This window comes from Trichomycterus rosablanca, chromosome 17 (genome assembly GCF_030014385.1).
Source record: "Trichomycterus rosablanca isolate fTriRos1 chromosome 17, fTriRos1.hap1, whole genome shotgun sequence".
Taxonomy (NCBI): domain Eukaryota; kingdom Metazoa; phylum Chordata; class Actinopteri; order Siluriformes; family Trichomycteridae; genus Trichomycterus; species Trichomycterus rosablanca.
The window spans coordinates 23,632,516-23,650,731 of NC_086004.1; the positions used below are offsets into that span (position 1 = coordinate 23,632,516).

General features: G+C 41.0%; 1 protein-coding gene across 1 annotated transcript in view; it reads right to left on the minus strand.

Moving 5' to 3' along the window:
* pla2r1 (phospholipase A2 receptor 1) overlaps positions 1-18,216 on the minus strand; it is a 37,750-nt gene extending 19,534 nt beyond the window's left edge. The window contains exons 1-15 of the mRNA XM_063013431.1: positions 18,168-18,216; positions 14,592-14,663; positions 10,574-10,954; positions 9,096-9,269; positions 8,845-9,009; positions 8,538-8,651; positions 7,671-7,823; positions 6,755-6,943; positions 5,325-5,482; positions 5,079-5,189; positions 2,177-2,289; positions 1,914-2,083; positions 1,386-1,597; positions 1,108-1,253; positions 514-598 (exon numbers count right to left, since the gene is read on the minus strand). Coding sequence (XP_062869501.1) covers positions 514-598; positions 1,108-1,253; positions 1,386-1,597; positions 1,914-2,083; positions 2,177-2,289; positions 5,079-5,189; positions 5,325-5,482; positions 6,755-6,943; positions 7,671-7,823; positions 8,538-8,651; positions 8,845-9,009; positions 9,096-9,269; positions 10,574-10,954; positions 14,592-14,663; positions 18,168-18,216 — 2,292 coding nt within the window. The remainder of the gene's footprint in view (positions 1-513; positions 599-1,107; positions 1,254-1,385; positions 1,598-1,913; positions 2,084-2,176; positions 2,290-5,078; positions 5,190-5,324; positions 5,483-6,754; positions 6,944-7,670; positions 7,824-8,537; positions 8,652-8,844; positions 9,010-9,095; positions 9,270-10,573; positions 10,955-14,591; positions 14,664-18,167) is intronic.

Genomic DNA, 18,216 nt, shown 5'->3' on the forward strand with positions numbered 1-18,216 from the left:
TGAATAACCTTAAGTTCCATGTCTTATTAGACACCTCTCTACTTAGGCAGATGCCTAGATAGGCAATAAGCAGCAAGGCAGCTTACTAGGTTTTTGAACAGACCCATTTTATCCAACAGACTGTGGACACTGCTTGTGCTATTTAGGATTCAAGTGCAAGTCACTGTGCATGTATGGGACTAAAAATTGATGGGCTGAGGTGACCCGTGGTTGCAGGTGAAACCTGGTTTAAACTTTGTGGCTGGGATCATTGCACTGACGGCTGATCAGCAAGCCAGAGATGAAATCTCTCAATAAACCTAAACTTAACTAGCCAACATAAACATAAATAGTGCTGGTTCTAATGCCAGTTTAAGCATGATGTTAGAAATTCTTTTATTTAACTAGTGGACTTCAGCGACCTTAAATGTGTATGTGAATATTGAATCGTTGTTGTTAAAGCTATATGATCTTATTTTTGAGTTCCTAATGACCACTTATCCATCAATCCTTTTGTCATTCTTTGCTCTTTACCGGTGTGCCGTCTGACCACTCCCAGGCTCCAGCAGATAGTGGGTCTCTTTTAGTGAAGCCAACCCAGAACCAACGGCCCTCTGTACTGGAGGAGAAGAAAAAAGATGTAAACAGAGAGAGAGTGAGAGGTGGCAGATTCATTCATAAGAGTTACTAGGCTTTACTTTTTAAGCAATTTTTACTTTGATTAATTATATATGTTGACAAAAATGTCACTGTACTAGGGGCACTGGGTGGAGCAGGGGTCTTACATGCTAGCACACCGCTGTTCGAATCCAAGTTTGAATCTCAGCTGTGCCACCAACCTGGTCTAACAGTTGGTTGTGTCTGTTGGTTGGAAGGTCGGGCAAGAATTCTTCTCTTTGCTATCTGGGTTCTAGTCTAAGCAACGCAACGTTAGTGGACAGGCATTACTGTCACAATTGGTCATGTTTGAGGTATTAAAAGGCCATACAGAGTGCCACTTCCTTGCCGCTGCAACAGATACTTCATCTGGTTGAGGCAATGACACAAATGCCACAAGAGGAATAATTATATGTGAGTAATAAATAAATATATGAGAGTAATGCATTGGTGTCACACTGTCAAGCCAACCTATCAAACATCTTGGTGAGCATCTGTTTGACAAACTGCTGGTCCTTATAGTAGTGAAAGCTGGCAAGATCAGCCCCAAGAGCCCGGCAGAAAAACTCCGCCTCTGACCACGAGCGATGCATCAAGATCTTCTCGCTGTGGAACACCTGAGAAACCGAATAAACATCTACTCGGTCTGTAAGTCCAAAACCCCACATTCTGTTTATCATATTTATCCAAATAAAGTCATTTACTAATCGAGGCCGGCGATTCTAAACAATAAAAGTTTTATTTCTCACCTTGTAGCAGTAAGGCAGGCCTGACTTGCTCTCCCATCCATCCTTACAGGGTGCAATTATATCCAAATGGGGAATGGGCATCAGCATATCATGGTAACTGCTCACACTCTGCTCACAAACTGCCAAGGCCTTAAAAGAATTGCAGTTTTTCGCCTCCCAGTGGCCAAGATTATGGCCACCTGTCATTCCCACGCAGCCTCCACCAGTCACAACTACAGAGGAATAAACCACATTCATGTGGTTTTTCTACAGCACCACTGTCATATTTGTATTTAATAAATGTGTGTGAAAAAAATCCCAATATTTTTATAGCTACAGTATAATAGGTTTGGTTTGATGTTTGTAGTGTTTGTATGCATATTGCAATGTGAAATGCAAGTTTCAGGTGTGACTGGGCCTGTAAGCTGATAACACTGGGGTATTACTTTTTGGTAAACATATCCTGTTGTTTAAGCACTGTTGCACTATGGGTAAAATTATATATCGTTGAGAATTATTAACATGCAGTTTCCAGCACTGCTGACTCACTGGGCTGATGGCGGTTCCAGTTGGTGTAGGTAAGAGGTGCTGTAGAGCTGTTCTGCATCAGCCAGCGATAATCACCGGTTCTGTTCTGGTCCTGGAGAGCGGTCCAATAGTACTGAGAGGTAGAAGAGTTCCTGGCATTGATCAGACTGTTTAGAAAGGCCTGCTCATACCTGCAGTAAGATAAGAGACGCTCAGTTTTAGAGATAAAGCACTGTGTGGACGGAGGATACTTGAGGTGTATGAAAAGAGACTTTACGCTGTACCTGTTTTCAATGCTGACAAGAGATGATTTACAGTAATAGCCCTTCACTGCTTCCTCAAAGGTCTGTTCCTGATCAGCGATCTTATAACAGGAGAATCCTTTTCTTTTCCATCCCTGTGCAAATAACCACTTCAAATTTATACAAGTGTCTTTTGAGTTATGAATATAAAAATGATGTATTTATAAGAATCAACTAATAAATATTTAAGCAACCATAAGGGTCCCTCTGATGAACTTGCAGTCTTGAAATCCTACATACATGTTCAATGGTATTTAGATTAAATTGGTTTTCTTTTTTAAGAAAAGAAAGTTCTTTTTTGTTTTTAGGTTTGGGTCTTGGCTGATGTGATAAAATTGTCTAATATTTCTTTGCACTTCACTCAGCATTCATCCATCCATCCATCCATCAACATAAAATGCATTTTAATTAGCAGAGAAGCAGGGACATGTCATGAGGTTCCCACCTCCTACAAAGAATGAGCATCTCTGAGGAGTTTCATTATTATATCAAAGGAAGGTAGAGGTCATTAGATCCAATGATTGTTTAGCTTGCTCCATTTTTTGGGATAGTAACACCACTTGGATATTTTGTTCACCCATCACTTTACATGCTCACACACACATGCACAGAGTATGGAGGCCCCTGACTGAGTGCATCTGGCGTGAGCCCGCTTGTTGTTGAGGAGTTAGCAGTCTGTTATGTGTTTTGCAGCATCAAGCATCAATAGGAGTTCAGGACAGATCTCATCACAGCCTGGCACTGTTTTCACAACTGCTCTTCATTTGGCCTTAATTCCACTGACCTTCACTGCTTTGAAACATGCAGCTCGTAACCTGATCCAGCCTGAAATGGTCTGGCGCCATCTGCCACCATTTACTTACTGTTTTTTAATCTCCTCAAATGACAATTTTAGAGATTTGAGTGTGTGCACATGTTAGAAAATCTAAATGTTGTCAGGCAGTGAATGTGTATGGAAACTGAATGACAGTGTAGCCCCTTTTACACAAAAGCTGTGTTAATACTGGGTTATGGGACTGGACTAGTGTGCTAGTTCAAGCCCCACCACCACAAAGTTGCCACTGTTGAGCCCATGTAACCCTTATAACAGATTGGAAGTTGCTTTAGATAAAAGCGTCTCCTAAATGTCATAAATGTAAAACGTAATGTACACATCTTTCTACACATGAACAACTCTGGACACGTGATGTGACATAGAACTAAAAAGTTGTTCCTACTTGTATGTAAAATAAAGGCTTCTGTGCTTGGCTTTCGTAAGTGAATCTCAGTAAAAAAAAAGAACTTTGCTTATGCTCTACTTGTTAAAAAAGACCAGATAAGAGCTGTGTGTGTGTGTGTGTGTGTGTGTGTGTTCATACACAGTCAATATGTTACAGAACATGTTACCACACTGTGTGTTCTCCATGTGGCCAGAAGTGTCTAAAACCATTAGCATGGATATGGAATCCCTTGTCCCAGCCTTGCAACAATAACAGAAGTGGAACTATGCAGTCAAGTGAGGTTTAAGCTGCATGACATTATAGAAGTTTGGACACAGACAAATTAATGATCTTTGTTGCTATGCATTTATTTTTGACTTTTGACTATTTTTGTTTTAAGAAATTTTACCAAGCCAGCATTTACCAAGCAATTGTACTAGCCTATAACCCGCTCTGTATGTGAGCAGCTTTGTGTGGGTCTCTGGATCACAGTGGTCTCCTTTTGTCTCTAAGCAAGTAGGCAACCATAAAAATTCCCTTGTCATTCTCTAGCTGGTTGAGTCACAGAGCTAACTTCTTGCCCAGTAAAAGTTCAGGCTGACACACGTCAGTCTCTAAATAAGACTGAATAAGACTGTTGTTCTCTTGTTTCACCCTGCACTCGTGCCACTTCCACACAGCGACCCACACAGCCCCTCTGTCTGTAGCACAAATCTGTGTATCAGTCACACAGGAAAAGAAAGGACAGTCTATTTATATACACACACTATTCATAAGTGTTATGCATAAGGCTGGACATACCTGATTAAGTTCCATGTTTTGGTGAACGATTTTTAGCGTGTCCAATTTGTACACAATTGCGTTATGCTTCCTCTCTACTGGTGCTGACCCGCGCCCCACCTGAGGAGAGCAAACACGTGTGCAGTACCCGACTGCATCTTTTCACCTGCACGAGGCGAGTTCATATACGGATCAGTTTTGTGCACGGAGAACCACACCCTGATCAGCATTATTCCCCAATCCTGCACAGGCGCCATCAATCAGCCAGCAGAGGTCGTAATTGCACCAGTTATGAGGAACCCTGATCCGGCTCATCCCACCCTGTGAATAACAACCAAACATTGTTCATGTAGCCACCCAGCCCAGCAGGATGGCAGAGCTGAGATTTGATACGATGGATTCAAAATCCCAGCTCGTGTGCTAGCAAATTTTATGACAGCACCATCTGAGCTGCTTTTTTACCTATCCTTACTAAGGCTACCAGTGATTCTGAAAATAATCATATGATAAAGGATGAGAGGTGGGATCAAGAGCCCTCATAAGTTTTGTTATGTTTTGACACTGACTGTTTCTATCACATTGACTTTTTCAATTTATTGGCTGATTTTGACTAAATGGTGCAAGGGGATAAAGTCTTATTAGGGAGAAAAACAACTTAATTTGTGTTGAATAAGCCAAGCTATGCCTTCTGCAGAGGATGTACAAATGTCTGTAGAGGATGTAAAAGCACCGGATCTAAACAGTGTGCTGTTATCCACATGTAAAGATGCACAAAACTGTCCAACAGTACATCAATCATTCATATGGCTTATTTACTGAGATTTAAGACCTAATAAAATGTTGTGTGTGTGTGTGTTGAGACTTGTGCAGTACTAATGTGTGAAATACAACTGTTTTGTATTTACCTCTGGACAGCCCTCATCCCACTCTCCTGATGGGTGTAGGGGTACAAGCCCTGATGTCCGACACACTGCTGGATGTTTTTTTTGACAGTCCTCAAACTGCCAGTGCCCATTCTGCACCACACACACAACCAAATATGTTTATCTATATATAGTGTTCATACAGGACACATGAAGCAGAACAGAGTAAAACACTATTAATTTATGATTTGTGTTCCTATTAGATCTGATTTGACTTTGTGATCTCACCCTTCTATCAGCAGTGACACACATGCTTTTGTCACCCTGGCGAGGAGAGGGTTCTTGTTGTTGCCAGGATGTCATAGTCACAGTGGATCCATCAGACCATTCAACCACAGCAGAATCAGCCTCCATATACAAACCGATCCACACCTGAGAGTCAGTCGCTAGAACACAGGGAAAGCTTACCTTGTAACTCGAAATCTTTGAAACTTTTATATTATATTTGTGTTATTTTCAGTGTGTAAAAACAACCCCATTATTTTACATTAGCCTAAAATATATGCAGTTCCATGGGACCATCGAACACATTAACAGGTTTTCCATACATCCCTATGAGAAAAAATACCTTGAAACTCCGCGCCTTTAAAATTTAACACCAGTCCCAGACCCAAATGACGTCGAGCTTCAAGGTACCACTGTACTCTGTTTAAACCCCAATAACAATGGCAAAGGTGTTTGAGAGTTAATGATCAAGAATTTATATGAATTATACAATACATGATCAAAAGTATATGGACCCCTCAGTAACAAAAAAAGAAACTGTAACAGTGTAACAGAGCCGCTCTGGTCAGCTGTTATTATTGTAATGTGATGATGCTGAAAGCCACAGAGGCTAACAGAACACGACATACAAGAATTCCAAGTCTAAGAATTCCATTTGCAATGCTAGGAACTCTGGAGCAGCTGATCAACCATCTAACAGCTAGAATCTGTGTTTGGCACATGCCAGGATAAAGCTACATGACTAAATGCAAGATGGCAGTAATAAACATGCCACACACAACATACTGTAACATTTTAAAGAACCCTGGGCTTCTTAATTTGTATGAGCCGTTTCGGAAATGTCCTTTTCTGTTAAAGCATGACACTTTCTGTTTTAGCGTGACACTTGTTCTGGGTATTAAGCAACATTTATACAGAAATGGTTTGTTTAGTGTGCAATTCAGGACTCGACTGGCCTGCACGGAGCCCAGACTTCAACCCGGCATAATCACCTTTGGGATTGAGTAGAATGCAGACTAAGCAGAAGGCCCTGTCACCAAACAACACTGGGTGATTTTGCTAAATCAACGTGAATCCTTAAAATTGTATTCCAAAGTCAAATAAAAATCTATCTTAGAACAGTGAAAGCTGTTATTGCAGTAAGGAACAAATTCATATTAATGCCTATGGTTCTGGTATGATACAAGATGCATGTATAAATATGGTTTGCAGTTGTCCGCATTTGTTTGACCATAGTGTATAAGTTACATCTGAGAAGTTATTTGCAACACATTTATCCTTAACAGAAGTCTGTAGTAAAAGATGATGACTTTTTTCTTGGATGCTTTTATATAATTCTGGGTTTAACACAGCGGATCATTCATTCAGCCACTCTTACTAATATAAAAAAAATGTGTGTTTCTCTTTAACAATGCTGAAGCGTTTGTACTCACCATTAACAAGGAGTGCCAGCAGCAGTTCCTGCTCAGAGAGAAAGTGGACACTGGTCAGTTCTGCCCCGAGAGCCTTGCAAGTGCTGGAGGAGTTGTCCCAGCTTCCCCTCTCATCCACATAGCGATAACAATAGCCATTATGATCAATCCAGCCATCCGGGCACACAGTATTCTTATACTGCCAGTTATCTGAGACAGAGAGTAGAGTAGTGTTAGTTCCATTTGTACAGATCTGCACTACACACTCACTGTCCACTTTAATTGGAACACAACCTGATAATTCCTGTAATTATCTAACCAACGAGTCATGTGGCAGCAGCACAGAAATTACAATTACTGTATATGGGGTGACCATATTTTGGTTTTCACAAATTAGGACACTTGGTAGGATGGGCCAGACGGACACGGGGGGTTGTACACATACGTGTCAGCTTTGCAGGTCATGCATTGTGCTTCCCAAGGATCCCAACCAAGACAAAAGCATGTATTTTTTTATTATTCATCTGTGAATTTGAAACACAAAGGATAGCACACTCAGACTACGAAAGCCAAATCAGGGCATGGATGCAGTTTTTAGATCCAAAAAAGAGAACATGTCTGGGGAAAAAGAGGACGTATGGTCACCTTAAATTATACAGAAAAGGATCAAGAGCTTCAGTTAATGTTTACATTCACAATTTACATTAAACATTAAAATTGAATGAAATAGGATTTCAGTGACTTTGTGGAAGGATCACTGGTGCATGAGGGGTGGTGCACTCCCAAAACTAGTAAAATCCAAGCCAAGTAAAGAAAAAGGTTCTGAGTTTAGTATTAGTATGGTATTCCTAATATATAAAAAGTATATATAAAGTGGCTAGTAAAGCAATATCACAAAACATATCACACAAATTGAACTTTCTTTCAGGCTTGTTACCGAGCGGCTCAGCTCTGCTGCTGATGTTGGGGGTCTTCTTGCAGATGTAAGGCACAGCAGAATCACAGGACATGGTCTGCCACTGCCCCACCCCTAGAGCTGAATTAAACACCCCACATAGCTGGTTCTGCCCCACTGCAAATGATGTCATGTCTGGCAAAAAAAAAACAAATATGGCAAACACATAAACTAACACCTAATAACAACAACTTCTAAATACATCTACAGCACTACTCATCTACACTTTATTTAAAGTTTTTATAAATATGACTTGTTTTTTATTACTACTGTTTGATAAAAAGCTGAGCACATTTTATTATTGATCAAATACATGTTACTGTTAAAATTTCTTGTTACATTTCTTTTTGTGTGTGCTTTAGTTCTCACAAGCAACTTCTGGGAGGATTTACCAGTATTCCAGGTTTTTTACATTTGTGAATACTGACTTACTGTGGTTCTTACAGAGGTTTACAGCACATACACATACATTTACAGCTCGGGGCGGCACGGTGGGTAAGTGGGTAGCACTGTTGCCTCACAGCAAGAAGGTCCTGGGTTCGATCCCCAGGTGAAGCGGTCCGGGTCCATTCTGTGTGGAGTTTGCATGTTCTCCCTGTGTCCACGTGGGTTTCCTCCGGGTGCTCCGGTTTCCTCCCACAGTTCAAAGACATGCAAGTGAGGTGAACTGGAGACACTAAATTGTCCAAAACTGTGTTCAATATAACTTTGTCGAACTGGTGAATCTTGTGTAATGAGTAACTACCGTTCCTGTCATGAATGTAACCAAAGTGTAAAACATGACGTTAAAATCCTAATAAACAAACAAACAAACATTCACAGCTCATGCTGTAACGCTCATGCTCTCACCTGAAGTATATTGGAGAAGAGACAGGGGAGATCTGTCTGACCACTGCCATCCGCCTTCATAAGCCAGGTGGTTTAGTCCAATCCACACTATTAGGCCCATGTCTGCCAGTCTTTCTGTGGAAAGGAATATTTCAGTCACTTCGGCTGCACGTACACAAACCCAAAAACAAGCACTGCTGAGTTATAACAGCTTTTAGTTATCAAAGATTATTAAAGAAGTGCAAATTTGACTACTTTTCACCACTTTTACTTGCAGTTTATGAATCACTTCAACTTGAAGAAAGGTCAGTAGTGGGTGTGTGGGCACCTCTGATGTAGATGTGCTCTGCAGTGGTGGTGATGGAGAGCAGACTGCCTCCCTGTAACTGACAGGATGTGTGTGCTTGGCTCCAGGTAAGAAGAGAGTACAGGTTAAACTGATAACAGGCCTTCAGTTCAGTATTGCTCTCCCAGAACGGACCATAACCAGGAGCTGCACAAAACATACAGCATAGTGATATTACACGGTTATTATTCACTATACATGTTTCACATGTGCTACATGCTAACAGTGTGTACCTTCAGTTGGGCAGAAGCCCCACTTCTCGTCTTGGTCATATCGACTAGAAGTTGCACACCAAAGGTGCTGGTCCTCTCTGCCCTCTGAGGTGCAGTCCCAATACCACTTACTGTTGTACTGGAAGGGAAAAGTGCAAGGCATACCCTGGGCATTTCCCAGCAGAGTGTGAATTTCTGTTAACACAGAAAAACAATTACACCAAAAGACATGTTTCAGTACAGCTGCATGTTATATTGTTAGAAATAATGTATCTACAATACACTATATTTCCATTTGCACTTACAGAACATCCATTAGTCTACAGAACATTAGACCAAAAGGCATAGCAATACAAATGTATCACGGGTATTTATGATGGTCTCAGACAAATGGTCAAATCCTAAATGATGACAATTTCTGGCACAAGCAACATCTGGGAAGATTTACCAATATTCCAGGTTTTCTACATTTGTAAATACTGGCTCTCACTGTGGTTCACTAACGTCCCAAGGGATTGGCTTTGTTACCCATTCCAGACCAATAACTTTTTTACCAACTTTCAAAAAAATATTCCTATTTACGAGGGTTCTTCAAAAAGTTTCCACACTTTTTTTTTACTCTTTATTTGGAACATTCAAAAACAAATGACATCACTTTTCTACACAGTCACTTTTCGATGCATTTTCCCAGCGTTGTACATACTTTTTAATGCCATCAGCAAAAAAATATTTTTGGTTGAGCGTGTAGCCACTGATTCACAGCTGCTCTTACATCATCATCACGTGAAAATATTCTTCCCCTTAAAGCTTCTTTGAGCGTCCAAAAAAGGTGGAAATCAGATGGTGCTAAATCATAATAAGCATCTCTCAGTCTCTCAGGTACGACCAATTACTACTCCTCCTACCCTCTCCGCTTCCAATGAAAATATAAAAGTGTGGAAACTTTTTGAAGATCCCTTGTAGATATAGGCCACACATGAATGACCAAAGTCTTCATTCTATCACTCATGCAGATGTCTTGACCGGACAGCAGGTTTTGCTGTTGCAGCAGCAATTAAGTGACCGACCAGCTGTTCTTTCATCCCGCTGACTTTGCCAACTGTGTCTGTAGAGAACCCAACCAGGCTAGTAGGTCCAGTAAAACAGGCAAGCATGGTATAAACCTCATTTCCAGAAAAGTTGGAACATTTTGTAAATTAATTTGTTTATATTTATAAATACTATTGGTCAGTATAATTTCACTGACCAAATACAGTTGGTCAGTGAAAACACTGGAAATCTTTTTTTGGTACTTTTTTAGTTGAATAAAAGTTAAAAAAATAACAAATGATTGTTATTTCATGGCATTTTACTAAATTAATCTTTCCAGAAATAATGTTTTAAGCCAGTCAGACTTTGTATAAGTAATTATTAATGTTCTTATTTACATATTTAATTTTATAATTTGTGTTTATCTAATTGTGTTCTTTGTGCAAGTGAGGGTGCAACGACCAACTTGCCTTCATAAGGGTAAGTGCAAGGTGCCTCTCCAAGTGCTCCATAGATCCTCCACTCATGCATGCTGGATCTCTTTACCACAACTTTGGAGCCCATGGCCACTAGTTTCTTCTGAGTTGAGGTATACAGCATGCGGCCATAACAGCGCCACCACATGGTATGTATGGGAACATCACACTCAAAAATACCCACTTCGGCCTGCTGGCCTGTTACGTTGCTGCCCAGGCACCTGCTGGTAGCCAAGTTAAAGAGACGATGACGGGACACCCACTTCCACAGCAGGGCAGATGTTGGGTGATCACAGCTGGCCATAGAGACACCAGAGGAGTTTGCACTGAGACAGCTCTGCAGAGATACACTCTCCAGGAGGAACACACCTTTACCTGAGATAAACACACACAGTTCAGTTAAACCTTTCTTCAACATGTAATCCTAGATTTACTAATATAACAAATACACATTTTGTTACTTTATTTTTATTTTTATTTCATTTTCAAGACTTAGCACTGATTTATTCCAGTCAGGGTCGCAGTGCAAGCAATTTTTCCTGGAATCACAGGACTCAGTGAAATAACACACCCTGGACTTGACGTGCGTGTGACTGCTGTTTTGTTCAGCGCTTGGCTTGAGCGGTGCTGTAAAACGTCATCATGGTGCAAATATGATACGAATCTGTGACATACGTATATCTGTGTTTAGCTGGATTTTCCACCTGTTTCACTTTTAAACTTGTGTTCTGAGAAATTGTGAGAATAAGCTTTTCCGAGAGAGTCCAAAACGCTTATCATTAAAAATATACGCTAGCACACCAGAGCTGGGATTTTGAATACATCGTATCGAATCTCAGCTCGGCCATCCGGGTGGGCTCGGCGGCTACATGAACAACGTTTGGCTGTTGTTCATCCAGGGAAGGGAGCCGGATAGGGACCTCACAACTGATGCAATTACAACCTCTGCTGGCTGATTGATGGCGTCTGCACAGAGAGAGGAATAATGTTGAACTCGTCTCGTGCAGGTGAAAAGACTCAGTGGAGTACTGCTCACGTGTCGGAGGGGGCGTGTGTCAGTTCGCTCTCCTCAATCAAGGGTGGAGGGTCAGCATCAGTAGAGAGGAAGAGTAATGCAATTGGGTAAAAAAAAATTGGACATGCTAAAAATCGGGAGAAAGGGGAGAAAATGCATAAAAAAGCTTAATGCGACTTAATGTATTAAAAGAACAACATAGGAACACTAAACCTTTCTCAATTAGTTAATTACTGCTCACAAGTTCTCTCCAATAATTAAATTCCTCCATAGAAAAAAACGGCACAGCCAGCGCAAAAGCTATTTTGCTGCTTCTCATGTGAATGCACCTTTAGTGAACAGAATACAGTATTCCAAGATCAAGCATCTCCACGATTAAGAAGCAAGTGCTAAATTAATCTATGCACTAATACAAAAGTCTCAAATAAATATAAAAGCAAAACAGACAAGATATGTTATTCTGTACATTTTAAAGATGTCATCCTTCAGGTCCACGTTATAAATGTTTGATGTCTTTACACCTGTAACTGTGTTTCTGTATCTATCAGACCGGAGTCTGAACTCTTGGTCTAGACTTGAGTAATGGGAAAGGTCTTTCTTTAAGAGTATTCTATGATCATTTGCATGCAAGCCCATGACATCTGATGAGATTAAGCGTCATTGGAGAATGTTACCTATTCAAGGGCAGCAATGTATCTGAGTGAGCTGATAATACACTGCATAGATAAAAAAGATAGCATAGCTAGATCACATTTCAGGTTTCCAAAAAGAAGCCTGATATTTCAAAGTTCTCAAATTCCAGAAAAGGGTGAGGGTCTTGTGAACAATGGCATGAACCTGTAACTGAATACACATCAGGTTTAAACAGACACGACACTTCACACAGAAGCTCTACCTGGGATGGGATGGGATGGGCTAGCCAAATAAAGAGGAGTAATCAACAACGTCCTCAGTTAGTCTGAGAAAAGCCTAAGGGCAAGAAAGCAGGGCTTGTCTTTACATTTGTGTGCTATAAGACACTCTTAACAACCTATAAAAACAGCAGGGGACAATCTATAGCTCATACAGATCAGCCGGTTATATGCCTCTTCTGTAGCTCCAATCTGTGCTTGGTAAAATAACTTATCACCAACATTACTAAAAACATAGAAAACTTGTATAAACACACATTTGTCACCATGCATGTAAGCGAGAGAGATTGACAATCAAGAGAGACTTTTTGTTTGCACACTTGCACTGCAATACAAATCAAATCACGTTTACTTATTAGGATTTTAACGTCATGTTTTAAACACAGTTCACAAGGTTATATTGAACACAGTCATGGACAATTTAGTATCTCTAATTCACCTCACTTGCACATCTTTGGACTGTGGGAGGAAACCGGAGCACCCGGAGGAAACCCACGCAGACACGGGGAGAACATGCAAACTCCACACAGAAAGGACCCGGACCGCCCCACCTGGGGATCGAACCCAGGACCTTCTTGCTGTGAGCCGACAGTGCTACCCACTTAGCCACAGTGACGCCCTTTTACTGTCATATCACATTAACACAGGTGTGAAAGGTGAGTGAAAATCTCAGGTGCATAGTCCCTAACACTTGTAATACACCTTAAATATAAAATATACATATTTACTTACATACACTAGCGCCATCTGTTCAATCCATACAGGTTGAGCTGTTAATGTACATTTCTCTGAAACTGATGCCAGGCTAGGTCCGATCTGGTTTTCTGTTGGCATGGGAGGCCAGAATCTTTCATATATTTTCAGGGAACTTCAGTTTCTAATGGGTTTTCAGTCCCAGCATATTTCATGAGCTACGCTGACACCAGTAGTAATTTATGGGTAAATCCCTGTACCCCAATACAAAAAAAGCATTAGGACGGCACGTTGCTAAGTGGGTAGCACTGTCGCCTCACAGCAAGAGAGTCCTGGATTCGATCCCCAGGCGGGGTGGTCCGGGTCCTTTCTGTGCAGTTTGCATGTTCTCCACGTGTCTGTGTGGGTTCCCCCCGGGAGCTCCGGTGTTCTCCCACAGTCCAAAGACATGCAGTCAGGTTAATTGGAGACACTGAATTGCCCTATAGGTGAATGGGTGTGTTTGTGTGTCTGCCCTGTGATGGACTGGCGCCCCGTCCAGGGTGTTACTGTGTGCCCTGCGCCCATTGAAACTGAAACTGGGATCCAGCCCCCCCCTTCCCCGCGACCCTGATTGGATAAGCGGTTAAGAAACTGAGTTAAATTGTTTAAACTGGTCTGGAGTAATTGCACCAAGAATGACAAGAAATCACTACAGACATTATTGAAGACTACAGCGAAGAACAACTCTATTATTATTTATCTATTTATTACCAGTTATAACTTTTAGATCATTTAATTCTGTGTTCGTATGCTCTGTGTAAATCGTGTATTTATTTAAAGTATCATCCTGGCCACCCAAGAAGGATGGGCCCTGCTGAGTCTGGTTCCTCTCAAGGTTTCTTCCTGTAATTTTCAGGGAGTTTTTCCTTGCCACAGTCGCCCTCGGCTTGCTCAACAGGGGTTTTTTGTATCTGTTGGTCCTGGATTTTGTAAAGTTGCTTTGAGACAATGTCTATTGTAAAAAGCGCTATATAAATAAAGTTGACTTGACTTAAACTGTAAATAAAAGTTGCACAGGTCACGTGATCTGCTGCAGCCTATCAGTGTGGTTTTAAAATCACAGTCTTTATAAACATGCAGGCTTAGCGGCTAAAACTCATTTCAGATATTTAAATGGTGAACGATATTGTTTAGTTTCTTTACTCGCGTTTAACAGCTGACAGGAGCTACTTTGTGGAGGCTGAAGACGCCGAACATGGTGCTGAATTTAGCAGAGTCGGACAGACTGACACTACCAGACAAACCGACGCTACACGGCTAACAGTCCTGCGGACACGTAGTCCAGGCGCGCGCACACACACACACACACAGCAGTTTAGTTCTTCATGCGTTTTTACCACAACACACTTACTGTAGAGCTCTGAAAGCTGCCTTCGGTCCAGGACTTCATGCTGTGTGGTGGAGGAGGCGTTTAAAAGCAAAGCTGTACACAGAGTAAACAACTCACACACCAGCTTATGTGAAGTTAAACGACGTCGCTGCATTTCCACAGACAACCGGAGACAGAAGAGCAGCAGAACTCAGAGCTCATTCCCCACTCAGCAGCACTTCCTCTCAGCTTCGCTTTCCGCTCCTCTCCTCTCTCTGGCTCTTCCTCTCTGGCTGTTTTCCACAACTTTTGGGGTTTAATACGTCACCGAGTCTTCTGTGGAACAGCTGGACGTTTCTGCTTCCCGAAAAGTGCTTTTGTTCTGGGCGGGTTTCTCTCAACTACACTTCGGATCCCTCCACAATAACATCCAACATGTCAGAACGAACTCAATTCAATTAGTTTTATTTAGTGGCGGCTCCTGCCAAATCTCTCAGGGGGGGGCAATTCTTGCGACGATGGCCAAGGTGACCAGTTCAATGGGTAAATTAAAGCTTAAATAATTAACATCTTAAGTCATCTGTCAGTTTGTTTTTTCCATTAATCATAAAATGAAGTAAAGCCTTCACACTAACAATTTAATTCAGTCTGCATCAGATAGCATTTTATTTTAGGTGCAGCAGATCCAGAATAAAGACATCTGGGCTGATGTGCAATGAATAAAGAAGTACAATTAAACAATTGGGGAGATACAATAAGTGCAATAACAGTGCCCCCCCCCCCCCCCCCCCCCCCCCGGTTGTAGATACTTCCTTGAAGTTTAAATTTGGTCTAGGTGGCCCTAATTCCTTAGTTGCTATTTTATCCTGATTACTACGATGACTGAATGGCATTTCCCTTAATGACACGATGGAGTTCCTCCGAACTGAGGTATTGGTAGTCATGGTGACGAGATCGCGACACCAGGTTACGTGTGACGCAAGCACGTAAGTGCGTGCCCTCCCGGAACCCATTCAGAATGTATTGCAGCGCCTGCAGTTCAAAAAAAAAAGAGCCTGAATATGAGAGTCTATGAGAGCAATCCGGGCGATTTTCAGTCAGACTAAAATCACCCCAAAAGGGGCGGTACTGTACGGAACACGACTCGACACTGATTGGACTACGATATTCAAAGACAAGACTGTCCAGAACAGTCACAGCTGTGATAGAAAAATGTCTTCCCCTTCGCCCTTTGGTGCGTCGCCCGATCGCCCTAAGGAACGAGCCGCCCCTGGTTTTATTTAAATCAGAGCTGAATAATAACACACACTGAGGGGTGGATGCATGTTACCACACAGCTGGATCTACACTCCACCACACCTCCGAGCTGCAGAATCGGCACAGGGATGCGAAAAAGTAGTACAAAGACCAAATACTTGTAAACAAATGAATTTAACAACAAGAAAGAGGAGGAGAATTTGAGAATGATGAAGAAAAAAGAAAATATAGAGAGAATGTAAAAAGTTTGGTGATTAACATTAAAAAATAGATGAGATGAGAAAGAAAAATAATAAGAAGAATACCTTTATTTGTCATATGCACATATACAGGTGTACAGTACGTTTTATCAGCTCCACTTACCATATAGAAGCAATTTGTAGTTCTACAATTACTGACTGTAGTCCATCTCTTTCTCTACATACTTTTTTAGCCTGCTTTCACCCTGTTCTTCAATGGTCAGGACCACCACAGAGCAGGTATTATTTTGGTGGTGGATCATTCTCAGCACTGCAGTGACAATGACATGGTGGTGGTGTGTTGGTGTGTGTTGTGTCTGATCCACTCATACCAGCACAACACACACTAACACACCACCACCATGTCAGTGTCACTGCAGTGCTCAGAATTTTTTGTTGGTCATGGATTTTGTAAAGTTGCTTTGAGACAATGTCTTTTGTAAAAAGCGCTATATAAATAAAGTTGACTTGACTTGACTCAGAATGATCCACCACCCAAATAATATCTACTCTGTAGTGGTCCTGTGGGGGTCCTGACCATTGAAGAACAGCATGAAAGGGGGATAACAAAGCATGCAGAGAAACAGATGGACTACAGTCAGTAATTGTAGAACTACAAAGTGCTCCTATATGGTAAGTGGAGCTGATGGAGGTGGTTTTAATGTTATGGCTTGTTAATGTTATTGATGTTGGGGTCAGAGCGCAGGGTCAGCCATATTACAGCGCCCCTAAAGCAAAGAGGGTTAAGGGCTTCGCTCAAGGGCCCAACGTTGGCTTCATGGCAGAGCTGGGATTCGAACTCTCAACTTTTCAATTGATAGTCCAATTCACTGGGTGAAAGGTAGGAAACACACCGCACAGGTCACCAGTCCATTACAGGGCAAACACACACACACACACTCAAACACAATTTTAGTAGTTCCAATTAACCTGACCATATCTGCATATCTGACTGCATAGGAGAAAACACAGTCACAAAGACAACATGCACATGAAAAGGACCCAAACTGCTCCACCTGGGAATCAAACCCAGTATGTTCTTGCTACCCACTGAGCCAGTACTGTACCAGGGTGTGGTGGTTTTCTATAAGCACCTATAGCCATGAGAATCACAGCAAAAGTAAAATAAGTTTTGTTTATTTGTTTACTGGTTTACATCAACATGGATTAAATAAAGCAGTTTGTTTTACTCCATATAAAGAAATCACATAAGACCGCTTGAGCCAGCAAAATCCACATTTATTTAATATAGCAAATTTAATAAAAATCATAGAACACATTTTAAGGCTCAGCCTTATTGTAGCTCATTACATACAGTTTGTAAACAAAACTACACACCACACAACATAAAATCTAAAACGCTAATTTATGATTTCCAGTGTTTCTACCCGGTAATGTAGACTACAGAATTATCAGCACCCAGAATTACTATTATAGTCCATTAAGTAACATAAGATGACCTATTAGCTTTTAACATGCAAACAGTAACCTAAATCATCATAAAATTATGTTAAATTAAGGATACATTATGTTAAATTAATAAACAATATTAACAAAGAATCCCGGGGTATGTTTACAGTCATGTTACTAAATAGCACGCTGTGTTATAAAATAACTAGTGGTTTAGGGTTATTTTAGGGCAGTGGTTGCCAATATCAAAATAATTAAGCCCCATTCACAGCACCCAAATTGGCATTTATAATTTAACTCATAATACCATATTAGAACTTAGTTCAATATAAGCATCACTAAATTAAGTATGGATTAAATGACGACCATTTATTTAGACACCATACTATAAGGTCATCAGAGCTACAAGTTTAGTGAATTTAAGTAAAGACAAAAGGGTTTAATAGGGCGTAATTAGCCTATATTATGCTTCAAAAACAGCTTTTTAATGCTTTTTGGGGCTTGAAAGATTCCAGTAATGGCACATGATGCATTTTGGAAGTGTTTGGAACAGCCTCTCGGGAGACAGTGAACCATTTTGCTATATTATGGCATATATAAATATATAAATACCTTCAAATTGAACTCTAATCTGTGCATTTCAGTTGAAAAACGAGCTGAATAGTATGGGGGTAAAATAAAAAATAAATGATGTGGGTGCATAAGTGTGCACATAGTTTCAATAAGATGCTGATAATAGCATCATCCAAGATCTCGTGCAT